This window comes from Sebastes fasciatus, chromosome 4 (genome assembly GCF_043250625.1).
Source record: "Sebastes fasciatus isolate fSebFas1 chromosome 4, fSebFas1.pri, whole genome shotgun sequence".
Lineage (NCBI taxonomy): Eukaryota > Metazoa > Chordata > Actinopteri > Perciformes > Sebastidae > Sebastes > Sebastes fasciatus.
In genome coordinates this window covers 26,666,233-26,683,748 of record NC_133798.1, presented here as the reverse complement: position 1 = coordinate 26,683,748, position 17,516 = coordinate 26,666,233, and the positions used below count along the sequence as shown (strand labels likewise).

General features: G+C 39.6%; 2 protein-coding genes across 3 annotated transcripts; one reads left to right on the top strand and one right to left on the bottom strand.

Annotated features, from left to right (window-relative positions):
- The first annotated feature begins 616 nt into the window (after positions 1–616).
- On the top strand, positions 617–3,275 carry LOC141766390 (uncharacterized). Its single transcript, XM_074633247.1, has 2 exons — positions 617–748; positions 1,678–3,275. The coding sequence occupies exon 2, from the start codon at positions 1,686–1,688 to the stop codon at positions 2,613–2,615; it is 930 nt and encodes a 309-aa protein (XP_074489348.1). The 5' UTR covers positions 617–748; positions 1,678–1,685; the 3' UTR covers positions 2,616–3,275.
- A 1,863-nt stretch (positions 3,276–5,138) lies between these two features.
- terb1 (telomere repeat binding bouquet formation protein 1) lies at positions 5,139–16,003 on the bottom strand. 2 transcript variants are annotated; one of them, XM_074633219.1, is made up of 21 exons: positions 15,768–16,002; positions 14,860–14,970; positions 14,591–14,722; positions 13,912–14,043; positions 13,652–13,712; positions 13,419–13,534; positions 13,149–13,277; positions 12,887–13,039; positions 12,658–12,789; positions 12,423–12,548; positions 11,211–11,353; positions 10,746–11,125; positions 10,575–10,645; positions 10,378–10,455; positions 9,868–10,104; positions 8,824–8,904; positions 8,555–8,620; positions 8,418–8,459; positions 6,731–6,807; positions 5,549–5,704; positions 5,140–5,452 (listed from the first exon to the last, which is right to left on the bottom strand). In XM_074633219.1, the coding sequence occupies exons 1-21, from the start codon at positions 15,802–15,804 to the stop codon at positions 5,420–5,422; spliced, it is 2,493 nt and encodes an 830-aa protein (XP_074489320.1). In that variant the 5' UTR covers positions 15,805–16,002; the 3' UTR covers positions 5,140–5,419. The 2 variants fall into 2 exon arrangements, with proteins under 2 accessions (XP_074489321.1, XP_074489320.1); XM_074633220.1 differs by lacking the exon at positions 12,658–12,789 and having other exon boundaries at positions 5,139–5,452; positions 15,768–16,003.
- Positions 16,004–17,516: the final 1,513 nt, after the last annotated feature.

Genomic DNA, 17,516 nt, shown 5'->3' with positions numbered 1-17,516 from the left:
TTGTAATATATACTACTGTATATACTTATACAGTATATACTTGTAATATATACTACTGTATATACTTATACAGTATATACAGTATAAGATATATTTTTGTGTAAACATCTGTGACATATGCAGCAATGAATGTGTCGCAGATCAACCTACAGTAGATCAGCTGATCAGTTTTAGTTTCACTCTTGTGATCATTTTGAAACTAGTTGTGATAAAGTTGAAATATGACATGACATGACATCAAGATCAATTTTTCAGCACACTTGTGACACATTCATTTGCTACATATGCAGCAATGAATGTGTCACAGATTTAATATTCAACCTACAGTAAATCAATCATGATCTCATTACATATAGAAGAAATGGACTCAAGTTTAGTTTCACTCTTGAAAATTGTTGAAACTAGTTGTGATCATGTTGAAACATGACACAGGTGTAGCTGGTTTCTCAATAATAAATACTGATTCATCATGGCAGGATATTAAAGGGATTATTCTGGTGTTTAAATGCGTTGTTTACTTACTTTGTTGGAGTCAATCAGTCAGGATGTTTGGTGCCCTCTGGTTGGTGCAGGTTACGCGCATATAAGCCGTGAACGCGCACGCAGCGTACACCGAGGAGTCTCTTCTGCTGCTGCTGCGCGTCTCCACACAGTCTGACGTGCGCTCTTCTCCAAGCTGGAAGTGCGATCATAGATCATCTTTGAACAACTTTATCTACGTTTCCTGCAACGCAAAAGGGCTCAAACGGTTGGTTTCTCTCTTTCTAACTTCATGTTATTATAACCGGAGCTGTTTTTTTTTTTTTACTGCTGTATATTTGGGATATTTTTTATAAGTTTGTGAGCCACGAGAAAGGGAGGCGGGGTCGTCTGGTTTTCTTTGTTCGATTTGACCAACAATTAATGGCAATTGGCACACGGGTGTTTTGCTTGTGTTGATGATAATTATAAGTGGGATATTTGTCATGTGATGTCATTAGATTAAATATTAAGTTTGAAGTGCATGTGGTAATTACGATTGGCAGCACAACTGGATCAAGGTGTGGTTGTTTTTTTACATAATAATTAGAAAATGTAAAACAAAAGGAAGAAATCATTAAATGATAATTTTCCAGACATGCATGAGGGCTATTTTGCCCCAAGTGATAACTGGCAAACATTTTCCATGCATGTCCAAACGTGTCCCAGATTTTAATGGAGTTGAGAGAGGTGTGCAAAGCAGGCGAGAAAGCAATAATCAATCAATCGGTCAACCTACTGCTTTTCATTTTCCTTGAGCAATCCAGAAACACTACCTCTATAGAGACACGCTCAAATCCTGACGCTATATAGTACATGCTGTACATGCAGCTCGTGGAAAGGTGCAAGAGAACACAATGTACCATAACACACACACTCTGGGATGTTTTTTGCTCAACCAGTTTAGTGAATCCTGACATATAGAAGCAAGTTTCTCTATTTAGTTTTTGTTGTTTTTGTGACTTTGATCAATTGCATATTCATGAATTTAGAAAAAAAAGCTCAAATGTATAAACACAATGCTCCAATGTATAAACACAATGCTCCAATGTATAAACACAATGCAATCCACTTATGTAATATTGAGCCAACTTTTACATAGAATGACATTTTAATTATTTAAAGTAATTTTATTCTCATTTATTTTTCTCTGTGCAGGTTTCATTATGGGACAGCGGTTCTCCAGGCAAGGAGCCACAGCTCACAGTGCTGAGGCTGCTGCCACTGAACAGAAGACTGCAGCGGAGCCGGCAGCTACACAACCAGCAGCAGACGCTGGGATGACTGTTAAGGCCGAGACTCAGGAGGTGGTGAAGGGGGAGCCGGTGACCCTGATTGCGTGTTTACCCGCTGAAGATTGTGTGGCAGAGTGTAAAGTGGTAGAAGCTCCTGTCTCAGAGCCTGTGGAGAAGGAAACCCCAGCTCCAGTCCAACCTGAGCCTCTGGTCTCGGTCAGCGCACCATCACCTCCAGAGTCAGAACCTGTTGCCGAACTAGAACCTGTTGCTGAAGCTCAGCTTGCTCCAGAACCTGTTCCAGAACCAGCTCCAGCTCCAGTTTCCGAACCAGAGCCTGTACCCGAACCCGAGCTTGTCCCCGAAGTCGAGGTAGAAGTTGAGGCAGTCCCTGAGCCCATCCCAGAGTCAGTACTAGCCCCAGTTGAAGCCATGGAGCAGGAGATAGACCTGCTTAGCCAAGTGTCTCTGCCCGAGCCTGTGATTTCTTCACTTCCTTTGATCGACCTGATCGTCCCTGATGTAACTCCTCCACCTACTGACATTCCTATCGCTGCCCCAGTCGACGCGGACGAGCCCTCAGACATCCCGGTGATCGAGCAGTGCCAAGACATTGCTGAGATTTCTCTGATTCCCACACCTGAGCCAGAAGAGAGCGAGGACACATCCGTGTCTCTGGGTAAGCTGATAGAGGTGGAGGCTGCAGAGAATCTGGAGCAGCTGGTGAACGACGTCAACGAGGAAAGTGTTTGTGGACTGCTGAACAACTTGGAGCTGAAAGGAAATGACCTTGACGCTGACCTCATTCCCACCGACGTCAAGATCGCCGATGACATGACCGCTTCCATTGAGCTGATGTGAAACAGTGTAAGATTAAAGAAGTGAATGGATATTTTTCTGTGAAACCCTCTTAACCCCTTACATGAGTTCTTAAAGAATCACGGATGCAATGTTTTTTTTCTCACTTAAGTGGCCTAATAAAGGCAAACGGCTATCTCTCTTTCTAAATGAACCAACTGTGCCAAAAAGTAAAAAGGTGTATTGGTGGGGATTTAACAGCACAGGGGTTAATGAGTGTACTTAAGTGTATTGCTGGACAACAGAGATCTTCCTCTATGCAAATTCACCAAGCAAGAATTTAAATGTATTTCTTGAAGAGAAAAAGAAGGCATTGCTATGTAACATCGCCCTACAGAAAGAGGTTAAAGGGAAGGATTATCACGTTGATCGAGTACAAAGGGAAAAGCAAAAGCTTTTTTTTGAGGTGGATATGGGGTTTGTGAGTCTACAGCACTCCAGAGGTGAATGCAAAACAATAGGCAAGGGACAGTAGCAATGCAACCAAAGATGGAGACAGTATATGCATACCGCTATCAGGATACAAGTTTCCAATAAACATTTATGCCTTAACATAATCGTGTTTGGACTTTGTAATATTCTTTATTGTATTCTAATACAACAATGGGACTTTTTAACCCAAGTAGTGGCTTGCTTGTGAAAATAAAAATATTCTACATGTTATGGCAATGGTTCCTGTTTTTTTTTTTTTTTTTTTGTTTTTTTTTAAATTAGAAGAAATGTTTGAGATTATAGGAATGGAAATTAGAAAAAAACTAGTAGATCAAGATAAAGGTTGGCTGTGAGGCCACAAAGAAGGTAGTAGCTGTTTTGCATGTTAAATATGACTTACTGTAGCTGGCATACAAGTCAATTGCACATGTTGGAGCTTTCTCCATTACAGAGCATGTTTTGTAACACACCAGCACATGTATGGGACACAATGTACATATGGAAATCAAATTCCAGCCGACACAGCATAACCGCGGTCATGTAAGAGAGAGAGAGAGAGAGAGAGACAGTGCCTCCTCACAGTCTCGTGGGAGGGAGGAGGGAGGAGAAGGGGAGGGGAAAGACGAAGCCACATTCTTTCCAGAGGAAGGAGGTTTTCGGGGGGTCTGGGTCAAAAGTCTTCAGTGCGACTGCGTTTCAGTCCATGAGAAATCTGCTCCTCACATGCCTCTCCCACCAAGCTCTCACTGCATTGCTATCCCAACATCTTGACTAAGGAGTCAGTGGATTGGTATGAGAGGCCGCTTCATTCTGCCTAAAAAGGAAACTTTAACTGCCAAATTTTACCAAATGAAGGAACCCTGCGATGTCATCAAGGTGTACAACATGAGCTGCTCCATTTAACTTTTAAAGCACAATTTATATCAGAAAATCACTTGTGTATTCTGCTGTTTCATAAATTCATAATCCATAATCACATGAAGTCCCTCTACCAATAAACATTTGTCTTGTCCGACCACACCTTAGTTTTAACAGCCTACGCCTCAGGGCACGGCAGCCGGGTAAGTCCTATGGTTTTGGCAACACGCTGATGAGTCCCCGTAGAGAGGGAGAGGCACTCTTCAGACAGTGATCTCAGTCGAGCTATAGCCTTCAGTCGAGGATACAGTTAGCAGACTTGAGCTGCTCCTTGATGCACACTGAGAATAGATAAACAGCCTGATTTGCACTATTTGTGATTCCTGTCATACCAGAGGCTTTCAGCTCAATAAACAAAAGTGCTGGACTCCAGTCTCCACTCTCCTTGTTGATTTCCTGCCTCGCTGTGGACTCCGATGGCCAAAGCACGAAAACAAAGAAAACAGAACTTGGTATTTGCTTCCTGGACACTGCATGTCAAGAAAGTAACACACATACTATTTAGTTTTTAAAGGTCCAAGCAGAGGTGCAGGAACTATTGTTTCTTCATTGTTACTTTTTGTTAGTATTACCTAAGTATTGGTGCACTAAAATTCTCAAATGGACATGCCTTTTATCATGGACTGCTTGGGTCAAATCACATTTGTGATAATGTCTATCTCTGCTGGACTACATGTTCGACATTTTGACTATTTAAAAAAACAACTTTATTTGCTTCTTTTAAAAATGAAGGTCTAATATTATCCAAACTGATACACAGCAAATCTGACCTGGCCTAAATAACAGTTATGACACAGCATTGGTATAAATGTTGCAGTGGTTAGGGCTGGGTGTTTTCATGCCACAACTCATCAACACATGATGCTGTTGCAATCGAATCTGGCAGACCTAAATGTGGCAACACATGTGGTGGTGAGTCATCTATAGGTGGTGCTACAACAAAACAAGGATTTTAAACTGGCCCTTCCTCAAAGGTTACACATCGAATTCACTCAAAATGTGGCACAATTCATTCTTACAAAAAGTCTCATTGGTTTCTGATTTAGTCTCAAGCGACACTTTGTACTGTGGACATGTAGTAAATCGTGTCTGCGGCTATGTTTTGTAATTCAAAAGTCTGTTTGCATAATTCAAATACAAAAGCGTGTTTGACAGAGAAGACACTGACAGAAAATGTAATAATCTCAAACACCTGTTTTAATGCTTTAACACACAACAAGAAACAATATCTGTCAATATATTAGTACTCATCTTCAACCCCTTATCCGGGGTCGGGTCGCAGGGGCAACAGCTCCAGCAGTATATTATATATGTATATGTATATATATCAATATATTAGTATGTGAAGTAAATGCTTCTTTGGATTTTTTCCAATAAATACAGTGTGAAGAGAATCAAGGCTATTATTCACAGGGGGCCATTATTAATGGACTAGGCCCAGGATCTCAGGACCAGGATCATGCACAGCCACACTCCTCAGCTTTAGCTTTCTGAAGGCAAAGACACAATCAGGCAGTTCATCTAAATGCTATTTGACATTTATGATAGAAAAATATCTTACTTAAAGAAGATTTTTCTCTTGTTACCATTAGCCGCCTGTACTTCTTGGCCAGGTCAACATTGGTGCGTCCGGGTTTGAAGGGGTACGACCACAAGATGGAGTTCCAGGAGGGGCCGTAAGTGTTCACTCCGCTTAGCAGGTAACGCACCTCCTCACCGCTGAAGTCTCTCCTCTTCCTTCTCTGTGAACAATAACAAAGGAAGGCAGAATAGGCAAAACTTTGAGTAAAGATAAGACAGTATGTCAGATGGACAGGTTGGACACGTGGATGCACACTTGACATCATTCACTACAATACCTGTTAATGCCTCCTCCACTGACACACAGACTAATTACTAAAGCTCTACGGAATAAATAATACAATCTAAAATATATATTAGTTTTTCCTGATTCAAATCATCTGCCTGAGATGCCTGTGTGACTAATGTTAATAGAACATACTGGTGGTTTTCATTATCAACACATTGCTTAGATTACCCCAAGACATTCTGCAAAGCGTATCGTACAGTTTTAAATTGATTTCCTCACCCTCCATTAGTTTCAACTTATTCCAATAACCTATGAAAATCAACTTGTTAAGACTTGATGTTTGATGTTGTGTCATTTCTATTTGTGTCAAGGTTGCATTATAATTGCACGGTATTGCAGTTGCAAGAACTGTTTTAAAAGCTCTTCTGCCGATGTGTTCAAGGATGCTCTGACATCTGTGTTTAATGACCGTGCTGTTGACTGTCAACTTTTCATAATGCAAAAGGACTGAAATCAAATTATCATTTTCAGTTTCTACATAAATATATAAATGCAGCCAGTTGTTCACTGTCTCAAGCAATCTCATCTCAAGCAAAGTTTGTTGAATTTCATATTGCACTGAAATGGCATGTATTGCCTAAAATTTTTTTGCTGGTTTGGTAAAATACGTGTATACATTCAAACATCTTTTCTACTTAGTGCCGTGGATTAGGTTTCACTTTAAATCAATGTTGCTTCTCAGTATTGATGTTTGCAGTGGGCAGGCAAGGATGTAAGGATGTGTTGGAGCCAAATGGTTTGCAGGAATTGGGCAAATTAAAACTGATTCTGAAATCCCATCGCTACTTTTCACTCTTCACTTCCTCCTTACACTTCAATGTACTACAGCATACGATCATAGCATTAAAAAGCTGTTGGAAAACATTGCAGGTCAGAAAATATTCTTTCAAACTCTTACAGCGGAACCGGGATCTGTGCTCGTCCTTGGCTCATCATCAACAGCGTGATTTCCACTATCATTCCTTCCTCTTCTCTCTGTATTTAAAACATAAAACAGTTTAGGTTTGTATGTGCGTGTGTGAAAAAGACTGAGAGGAAGCCAGGTTCTCGCAGTCTTTCTGAGTAAAGGCCCTGACACGCCGAGCCGACGGCAGGCTGTTGGACAGTTTGGGGCCGTCGGTGGGCGTCTGTCGGCCTAGTTTTTTCGGTGTGTCCTGCTGCGTTAGCTCTAGTCTGCCCGTGTTGGAGGTTTTTCGGCCGATTCAGCATGTTGAATTGACAGCGGAGCCCGTCGGTGAGAGACATCACTCTGATTAGCTGTCCAGCTTAAACAAATCAGTGCACAGGAAGAGAAACGGAAGTGAGGAAAGCAAGCCAATGAGTAAAGTCAAGAGGGCACTTCTCATTTTTCATCATCATCTCATCTGATCATTCCAATACACGGATATTTTCACAGCGACATGGTCGTCTGGAATGAAGCTAAGTGGTGAGTGAGAGTGGTGTGAAAATGGCCGTCAAACGCCGCTTTATTTCATGTACGTATCATAACAACGGCTTGTATATCCACAGTCCTGCTGGTGTGGAGAGTTATTTCATCTCACGCAGGTGCAGAACGTACGTGCTAACTGGCCGTCGACTATAGTCTATGCGATGTGTTCAAATGTAACTTGTCTGTCAAGACAAAGGCGATGTGTGGCAACGCAACAGTCAGTGTCTGGACCTTCATTCTGTTACTCAACATCAACTGGCCACAGACTAAATATACAGACAGACAGTGTCTCTCTTCATGCCCTACTCCTCATACAAGCAATATTACATCACCAGTTATGACTAATCCAGCTGCTGCACAAACAACAATAGAGGAGGAGAAGAATGACTGACGAAGGAGGAGCAAGAGGGCAAAATCAACACCGGAAAAAAGTATAATAGGAAAGACGAGAAGGGTGTAAAAACAGTTGGACAGAGAAAGAATGAAAAGGTGTACTGTGTGGTGGAAGAAAAACCTGTTTTACTGTATGTGTGCGCTCACATAAAGTGAGCACTGGAAAACGCATTAGGCGGAGAGGTATAAAGATACGGTAAATCGCAGCATGTCAGCACAGAAAGACTGCACTCCACCACAGTGCCTCCGCACCCATGTTGCAACACTTTTAGGCAACAGAACATCTGACTAAAAGCATGACAACTGGCAAAATTTGAAAGCAGGAGGAGAAGAAGGGGATTGACGGAAAATATATCTTAATATACAGTTTAGTGAATAACATGCGAGTACAGAACATGAAAAAGCATAACGTGGAACAGACTAAAATGCCTCTCCTTTCAACACCAAGTCACTGGCTTAATACAAAAGCATCAGAACACACCCTTTCAATCTCTCTCTCTCTGTCTCTCTCGCGCACACACACACATGGTGTTATACAGAGTGTGAAACAGCTTAATACAGCTGTGCTGCTCTGAACCAGCTCTGGCCTGCACTGTGAGAACACTGGCTGCTGTTCAACATTCCTTCTGCTCTCCGGTTTGTCTGCTGCCAAGAACACACTGCAGAGAGAGACAGCTCCCAGCACAGGCTCTCAATCATAACATTCACACACACTTAAAGTTATCTACTGTACATATGCCCATAACTGATATTACATGTCTACCTTCAGGAAGATGAGACCTTTTCAGGGGAATCAAGTCTGGACCTGAGAGGAGAAGCAGAGATCAGTGCTGTTGAATATGACAAATATAAAGGACACCAATACACGATAACGTTGCTGTGATTATGTCATATACATGCCTGTGTTGTCATACGTGGATGATATATCCCTTTTGGCTCCTTTATGCAGTGGAGTCAAAGTGATGCCTATGATGGAAGAAGAAAACGCCCAAATGACACACCTACAGATTACTGTGTATGTGAATGCTAGTTCAGCGGCCTACAACAACATTTAGTTTGATCATATATTGTTGATTTGTTAGATCTAGACAGGCTCATTCCTTACAATCCATGAAGACATCGGTGTGTTAAAGAGCTATATAGAAATCCACTTGCTGCATAATTCTTACCACTGTGCCTCTTCCAGTGTTGTTCTGGCAGGGAGATCTTGCCGTTCCCTGTTCCTTTACGTATGGGAGTCAGGCCGACCTCTTTTTACAGTGGAGTAGAAATCAGACATTTTATAGAAGACAATAATGTGTGTTTCATAATGAGGATATTAAAGTAACAGTTATGAATGGAGAATGAAAAGTTTATTATACCATAAAAACAGTTTGGAACAACAGCAGCATGCATATGGCATGTTTACTCTCTCATATTTAATCAACTCCAGACTGGATCTCATGGATTCATTGGTAAAGGTTTTACATTTATCTTGACTGACGTATGCACTGTGAAAAAAGAGATCTTACGAGTTTACATATTTTACAAATACAGCCCTTTATAGCTGCCAAGTATGAGTTAAGCACAATAGCCATAATTCAGTGCATCTTTGATGTAGCATAAAATCTGAAATGTAGCCCACGCCCAGGTTTTCGTATATGTACTGTATGTTATATTCTCCTGCCAAATGCAGTAATATTCAGCCCATGTTGCAGTAGCAAGTTAGCTAATGCTAGCCTTACCAGGTTATAGTGAGTAGGGTAACAAAATGTAGAACTTCAGCATTCATACAATGTCAAAAAACTGCCAAAACAAAACTCAGTAGAACATGTACAGACACATACTCACGCCTTGCATATACAAGGTTCATTTGTTTGTCATGTCACAACAGAAGGTTGCACAATGATGTAGCCCCTTCACACTACACACACACATAGAACATATATTTTATCATTGTGAGCACCCACAGGGATATACTGTGGGGTAAACATGTGGAAGATGGCGTTGAGCTTCAGTTGTGAGGAAAATGTGTGTCCGTTCCTATATTTAACTTTGATATAAAGTGCTTCATTTTGCACCGCCTTGTGAACTCTGACATGATCTGACATACAACAACTTGGGTAAGACACTCTCCATGAGAAACCAGGCTTGTTTTTTTTCTTTTTGACTGGATCTACACCTTTTAATAAAATGGATTACCTGTGCAAATTCATATGTTGCATTTTGCTTACCGCTCCAGTTTTTCCAGCTCGTCTGTGGCTCTGCAGCTGGAACTCTCTCAGAGTCTGGGTCTGTCTGCTCCACAGTGTCGTCTTGGTACTCTCTCCTTAACAGAAGGTTGCGGTGACGAGTCCTGAACTGCTCCATGGCCTCCTGGAGAACCTTGTGCATGTCGCAGCTGTGGGCGCAGGAGCTTTGGAGAAACTCAAAAGTGCGACTGGTCACCTGCTCAAAAGGCAACACACAACCTAAAGGAGAGAAAGAACAAGGATGCAAGGAATTCAGTTGTGAATCCAGTGTTGAATGATCCCTTTAAGTTTAGAAGAATAAATACAATGATTATTAATTGTGTGGCCCTATTACAAAGTCCCAAGTGTCCAACATGAGCCTGGACATGTAGAGGACAAAGAAACACAATATGGGTTTAAAATAACATATTACACTGACACAGAAAATACAGCATGACTCATACACTATGCTTGCTTGATCTCTCAATAACCATTTGCATCAAGTTCTCCTACCTGCACACCGGATACGAGAGAGTGAGGGTTCCTCCACTGGGATTTTCCCCACCTGACTCATCTCTACGCCCTGCATCTCTTAACATAAAGAAATATTACTTGAATAAAATGACATGTTAGAAACTGCACATCTACTGAAATCAAAATGAAAGCAAAGAAGTTAAAGTGTGTTAAAGGCATGACACTGTGACTCTTACCTTCTTCATCAGTGCATTTCATTTCTTTTGGTACACTGTGCCTCCCTGGTGCTCGGGGCTTAAATAACACACTTAAGAAAAGCAGAAGAAAAGTAAGTAATTATGAAGGCTATCATTTCATTTGAGTTTTTCCTCATTAAGAAGTAATCAACACTGAGGAACTCTACTGACTTGTCTGCTGTATGAGGCTCTCTGCCTCCATCTAGTGGCTGCAGATGGGAAGACATTATGGCTCCAGTACCCTTGCACAGTGAACACCACACACCGCCTCCACTGGTTTTAGCCGTCTCTTCCTGCAGACTTAAATTGGAGCTCATGTGCTTCAGTTCACTGTCATTCTTATTCTTGATCACGTTTCTGACAGTTTGATGTCTAAAGCTGTTGTCACCCCCTTCTTCTACATTTACACGAGCGCTGTTCTGTCTAAATGCTGTGGGGATGGTTGTAATGCTCTCCTTCTGCTGCAGAGGTAAGGCCAGAGGCCGAAGTGGTTGGCCAAGCCCATCGGTTGAAGTTAACGACTCTGTGTCTTCCTGCTCATCCTCAGCCACCTAAAGATGGACATAAGCACACATCATGAGTCACCACGCCACATGCTGATTATACGGAGGCCATGTGTGTGAATGTATATCTGACCTTTGTCTGTCTCTTCTCTAGCAGGCCAATCCTGCGCAGCAACTCTCTGGCTGAGCTCTTGAAGCCGTCTATGTTTATGAAGGGTTCAACATTTTTACCCTCCCCCTGTCTCACTATCAGACCGGGCACTCCCAAGGACATGGCTTCACAGACACAGACAAAAACACATCATTAGGACTCCTTGTTATACATTCTATCCATGTATTCTTCAATCACTTATTGTATTTATTCATTTGATCTCACTTTCAGAAAATTAAAAGAAATCTATGGAGTTAATTTAAGTAGGCTTGGAAATGCAAACACTGCTGTAACACACATATTCAACACAGAAAGGGTTGGAGAAGAAATGAACCACGGTGTTACACTGAGCCATCCTGGAGCCAGAACTTCCATTTAATGCTTTCCACTGTATCTGTCATTTCTCTTTAATATGTAAGAGAAAGAAGGCTCATTTAAATGATTTTATGTTTCAAAAGCAGGGCTATTATAGTAAACGAAAACAAAAACAAAAACAAAAATAAGAAGTGAAAAATATTTTAGTAAACTGAAACTAAATAAAAACTATATCCTTAAAGAAAAAACTAAACTGAAATATTGCCTTGGTAAAAAAACTAATAAAAATAAAATAAAAATGAATGTAAATTCATTTCAGTTATAGGTATTTAGCCATAGTATATCACTCCCAGAAAAAGGAGACGGCATGAATTTCCGTCAACTCTCGTGACGTTGAACCACAGAAATTTAATGGACTTGACCTTCCTTCGCGAGGATAAAACATTAAACTTTGTGGCCATTCCTACACAGTTCTCCAACCATGTATTTTGTATGTAACCTATATGTAGATTAATACTTCTGAGACATTATACCTGGCCCTGACAAAAACAAAATAAAACTACTGTAAAACTAAAACTAAATATATATAAAAACACAAGATTGTTACCTTTCTGGAAAGCTGAAACTAAAACTAGCAAAAACACTCTGGAAAATAACTAAAATGGAATCGAACAGTTAAATCTAAAATAAAATAAAAACTATTTGAAAATTCTTAACTATTACAACCTTGTTCAAAAGTTAAATTCACAGGTATATAAGTAAATGTAGGAAGGAAGTGGATTTGTTTTGTCAATGATGCAAATGAAGCACCTGTATTACTTAATGAGCTGCTAAATAATAATGTCACACAGTGACTTTGAACTCATGAAGATGACTTACTGGCCTGTTTGCAGGTCTGCAATATGAACGTAGCAGCCTTCCTGACTTCCTCACTTGTATCCTCTGTGAGTAGGGTTATGATAAGGGGCAGGCCGCCACACTGCACCAACTGGGACTGGTGCTCCTCTACAGACAGGAAGAAACACACAGTTGTGTTTAAAATATAAAGTGGAAACACATTCCAACACTACCAGAAAATATTAGACGCAAGCAGCACACTACTGTGCAGTCTTACCAGAGGCTTCAGTGCAGTGACCCAGGGTGAGTAAAACAGAGAGCCTGTCCTCAGGGTCCATGTATGGGCTGGCCAGCAGGGAGAATAGGTGGGAAACCACACCATACTGAGCCAGACCTGAAGCCAGAGAAGCTACAAAGAATAGATCGTGAATGGAGGAGACACTTTGTTTTTTTCAAGCGAATTGTCAAGGTGTATGTATGTGTGTCTGTGTGAGAGTGATACGCACTGTTTTCTGTGATGCAAGCTGACAGGGTCTTGGATATAGTGACAGACAACTGGCAAGACAACAAGCTTGTATCTGCCGCAGAAGCCAGACGAACCAGCGCAACAGTGAGAGTATCCAGACACCCCGAGGCAGAAAAACTCTCCTGAACACAGGCTGCAAAACAAAGAAGTGATGAACATTTAATAATTAGAATTTTGGTGTCAATTTAGATGTTTTACATAAACATAAAAAACACAGCTTTAGCACAAGCCATTTCACTTACAGTTGTTGGCAACCGTCATTGCTATGAAGGAACATATGGGTTGAAAAATCTCAGCGCGTGGCAAAGTAATCTGCTGAAGCCAGATGTTTATTATGGGAAAGGCCGCTACACAAATACGCTGACCCTCCTCTGGAAGACAAAAGACTCAATTGAACAGAAAACCTTTTTGCTCTTACTCCAGATATAAACTTAATGTGGTGGTTTGACTTGAAAGCTGTTGCCTGGATGGCAAGAGCATCAATGGTTTACATATTATCAAACACACATTACCATTCTGAGGGTTGTTGACACATCCACAGAGAGCACTAGACACAGATGCCCAAAGCTGGTAGGTTTGAGTAGCATTAGCTCTCAAAGTAGCCTCTGTGGAGAGAGGGGAAGTGGTCCTGCAAGAATGTAACCTATTAAACTTTTATGTATGTGCTTATCTGAGTGGGGCTTTTTTTAAATAAAAAGTTCGGCATACCTATGTAAACTTGGTATGACTGAGAATTGCATAGTACCTGAAGAGGTCCAGTAGAATATCCAGGCAGCCAGTGGTTTGTCCTAAAGTCTGTCCAGATTCTGCAATAGCACACAGACACATGAGAGCTACTGTACATTTTGTTCCATGTACTGTATATGAAATGGCTTTCATAAGCTTGAAACTAAACCAAACCAAAGAAAATGTAATTGTTAAGTGACAGAAAAACTTGCACATAAATGCTACAGCCGATCCTGTAGCTTTCAACTCATTATATCAGTTGAGGAGCCTTGATCTTACTGTTGTTGGCTATCAACACGGACAGCAAATACACAGACACTCTCTTCTGTGTCAGCGGGATGTCTTCTTTCATCAACCAACCGGCAAGGTCCGCAAATGTCTCCTTTCTGCACAGATAATTCTTGCAATACACTAGCAGAAAAAAAGAGAAATAGTACATTATCAATATAATAAAAACGTTGTTTACTTTAAAATGACTTGTATTTGAAAATACCACATTACACCAATACAGTGATATTATTCACATATGACAGTACGCAGGCTTGTTGTATACTTAAGTAAAATACGCATATGCTGTATCTCAATTCAAGACCACAGCCTCTGATGCCCATATTTTATAGCTGACAAAGCTATCCTATGTGTGTCCTTTGCAGCTTTAAGTATCCCATAATCTATTATTTGTTCCAGCGCCCAAGTTTACCACCGTTATTTACCATTTAGTCAGCTGTTTAAGTGCAACTTCCTGTCTGTAAACCTGGACATTTTCAAATTTACAAGTTGACAAGGACCACCTACATGTAACCATTGGTCCACTCCCTGGCTGGATTGTCTATTTGGGAAGGAAGTGCACATTTATTCTAAGCTTCAAATGCTGCAAAGGACAAAGTTTTTGGACTGCATCCTTCACAAGATGAGCCCCTGAACTGGGATTCAGCAACTATCACACACACATGCCTACCATTGGCCTCTGCTAACGTGCCAAGCGTGAAGAGTGCCGTCTCCTTGACATCTGAGCGAACAATACTGGATTTGGAGAGGTTATACACAAATGTCACACCTCCCATTTCTCTCAGCAGGTCCACATTATCCTCTGAAATAAAGACATTTTTAAAGTGAAACAAACAGTGTAAAAGGTATCATGTCAAGGTGTTGTGCTGAATATGTAAATCTTGACTGATGGTGCTGTAGGACATTGTATGTTTTTTGTCATTTATGGTTCACTATTACCTCTCTTTTCACAGATGGAGTGAATTGTGAGAAGAGCTTGTTTCTGCAGATCTGGACATTTCATCTGAAACTTCAGACACTCCAGCAGCAAACTGAGATCTGTCCGTATGGCTGAAAGCAGAACGATGAAATCAGCAAGGACAAACTCAAGGAAACTCCAGATTCTTACTATTTATGATATCAATATTTCTCAAATATGTGTTTTAATTTATAAGATACTTTCTGGTGGGAATATTCCTGAGCAGTTCAAGACCTATTTTAAAGCAAATTCTCAGGTCCATTCTTACTCAACCCGTAAATCTCTAGATCTTCATCCTCCTAAATTCCTCACTAGACTAGTAGAGGTACATTTTCGATAAGATTTAGGGGAACCAAATTATGGAGTAGCTTTTCACATCTAACAATAAACTGTTCGTCTGTCATTAATTGCTGTTTTGTAATTGCTTTTCCCCCATGTTGTCCATGTATCTGTTTTTTTAATTTTTCCCACTCACAATGTTGTTTGGTTTCGATTGCCCAGAAGTCTTTATAGATATTTAAACAATATCCTCCTCACAAACACTAACCATACACTTCCATGCTACACACACACACTTATCTTTCCCTTTTGATATATTTACTGTATTGTTATTGTTGTTATTGTATATATCTTGTCCTGATTGTTTGTTGTCACTATTATGTAGTCATATTATGTCTTTATATTAATCTTGTCTGGTGGAGGCTTCAGATAAGCCCAGTGGGTTTGCCTCTTCCTGCCCTGTATGTTATTCATTTATTTAATTTTTTTGTTATGTTGTATAGTCTTAAATTGTGCAAAACAAATAAACACAAGTCACATTTGTAAATGTGTAATGTTACATCTACAAAATGCATAAACAAGATGTGAAGTTGGCATCAATGTCACTTACTGTTACGGCTGCTGCTGCTAACCCCTGTATCATCCATTTCACTCTTTAAAGACCATTAACAAGGTTGTCTTCACGCTATAATGTCCAAACTTTTGCCTCAAGACTAACGTTTAATTAGCTAGTTAATCCCCACTGAAGAAAGAGTAAATTAAGGGGACAACATTAATTAACATTAGCACAAAGTTAGCTAATGTTAGCATAACCTCGGCACATCCGGGCACTTCAGGTTACTATGGTAACAAGTGCCTTTCAGGTTACTATAGCAACAAACAGGGTGTGACCCATCTTCTTCTTCTTCTTTGGTGTTTTAGGGTGCCGTCTTCATTCAGATCCCTTTTCATAGACCAGTGACTCCCAATAAGTTAAACAGACACTTTGTTCCTTCTCCTTTACCTCCATACTTTAGAATACTACTTATTGATATTTCTATAACCATATCTTACTCATTTCAGCTAGCACAGGGGTCAGCAAACTTTACTATCAAAAGAGCCTTTTTAGGCAAAAACAAAAAACAACAACAGAAAACAATCTGTCTGGAGCCGCAAAACATTTGAGCATTGTGATGAAGGTAACACAGTTTATAGTTGGGCCACGTTGAGGGGGGAAAAAATGGGAGATCTCCAGAACAAAGTCATAATATTAAAAGAATAAAGTCATAACTTTACGAGAAAAAAAGTTGTAATATGACGAGAATAAAGTCATAACTTTACAACAAAAAAGTCGTAATATTAAGAGAATAGAGTAATATCTTTACTAGAAAAAACATCGTATAGTTAGAGTCATAGTTTTACGAGAAAAACATCGTAATATTACGAGAATAAAGTCATAACCTTACGAGAAAAAAAGTCGTATTACGAGAATAAAGTCATAACTTTACAACAAAAAAGTTGTAAAATTACGAGAATAAAGTCATAACTTTACAACAAAAAAGTCGTAATATTACGAGAATAAAGTCATAGCTTTACGAGAAAAAAAGTTGTAATATTACGAGAATAAAGTCATAACTTTACAACAAAAAAGTCGTAATATTACGAGAATAAAGTCATAACTTTACGAGAATTTTTTTTTAATATTACGAGAATAAAGTCATAACTTTACAACAAAAAAGTCGTTATATTACGAGAATAGAGTCATAACTTTACTAGAAAAAACATCGTAATATTACAAGACTAGAGTCATAATTTTACATGAAAAACATCTTAATATTACGAGAATAAAGTCATAACCTTACGAGAAAAAAAGTCGTAATATTACAAGAATAAAGTCATAACTTTACAACAAAAAAGTTGTAAAATTACGAGAATAAAGTCATAGCTTTACGAGAAAAAAAGTTGTAATATGAGAATAAAGTCATAACTTTACAACAAAAAAGTCGTAATATTACGAGAATAAAGTCATAACTTTACAACAAAAAAGCCGTAATATTAGGAGAATAGTCATAACTTTATGAGAAAAAATAAAATGACACATGTAAAATTACTACTTCATAATATAATGACTTTATTCTCATAATAATACAACTTTTTTCTCTTAAACTTATGACTTTATTCTCATGTCACAACTTTTTTTCTTGTAAACGTATGACATTATTCTCATAATATTATGACATTATTCTCGTAATAGTATGACTTTATTCTCGTAATCTCAGATTTATTTATTTTTTTCCTCAATGTGGCCCTAATACTCCATCGTACCGTCGTACCATAGACCTACAACAATGATAAATAAAAATGAAAATGTGTGTGACTG

Coding starts and splice junctions, on each gene's coding strand:
- LOC141766390 (XM_074633247.1), top strand. CDS start 1,686: ATGGGACAGCGGTTCTCCAGGCAAGGAGCCACAGCTCACAGTGCTGAG.
- terb1 (XM_074633219.1), bottom strand. CDS start 15,804: ATGGATGATACAGGGGTTAGCAGCAGCAGCCGTAACA. Junction 10,105..10,377: donor CTCTCGTATCCGGTGTGCAG/GTAGGAGAACTT, acceptor TCTCTCCTTTAG/GTTGTGTGTTGCCTTTTGAG. Junction 8,905..9,867: donor GAGCTGGAAAAACTGGAGCG/GTAAGCAAAATG, acceptor CACTGTAAAAAG/AGGTCGGCCTGACTCCCATA.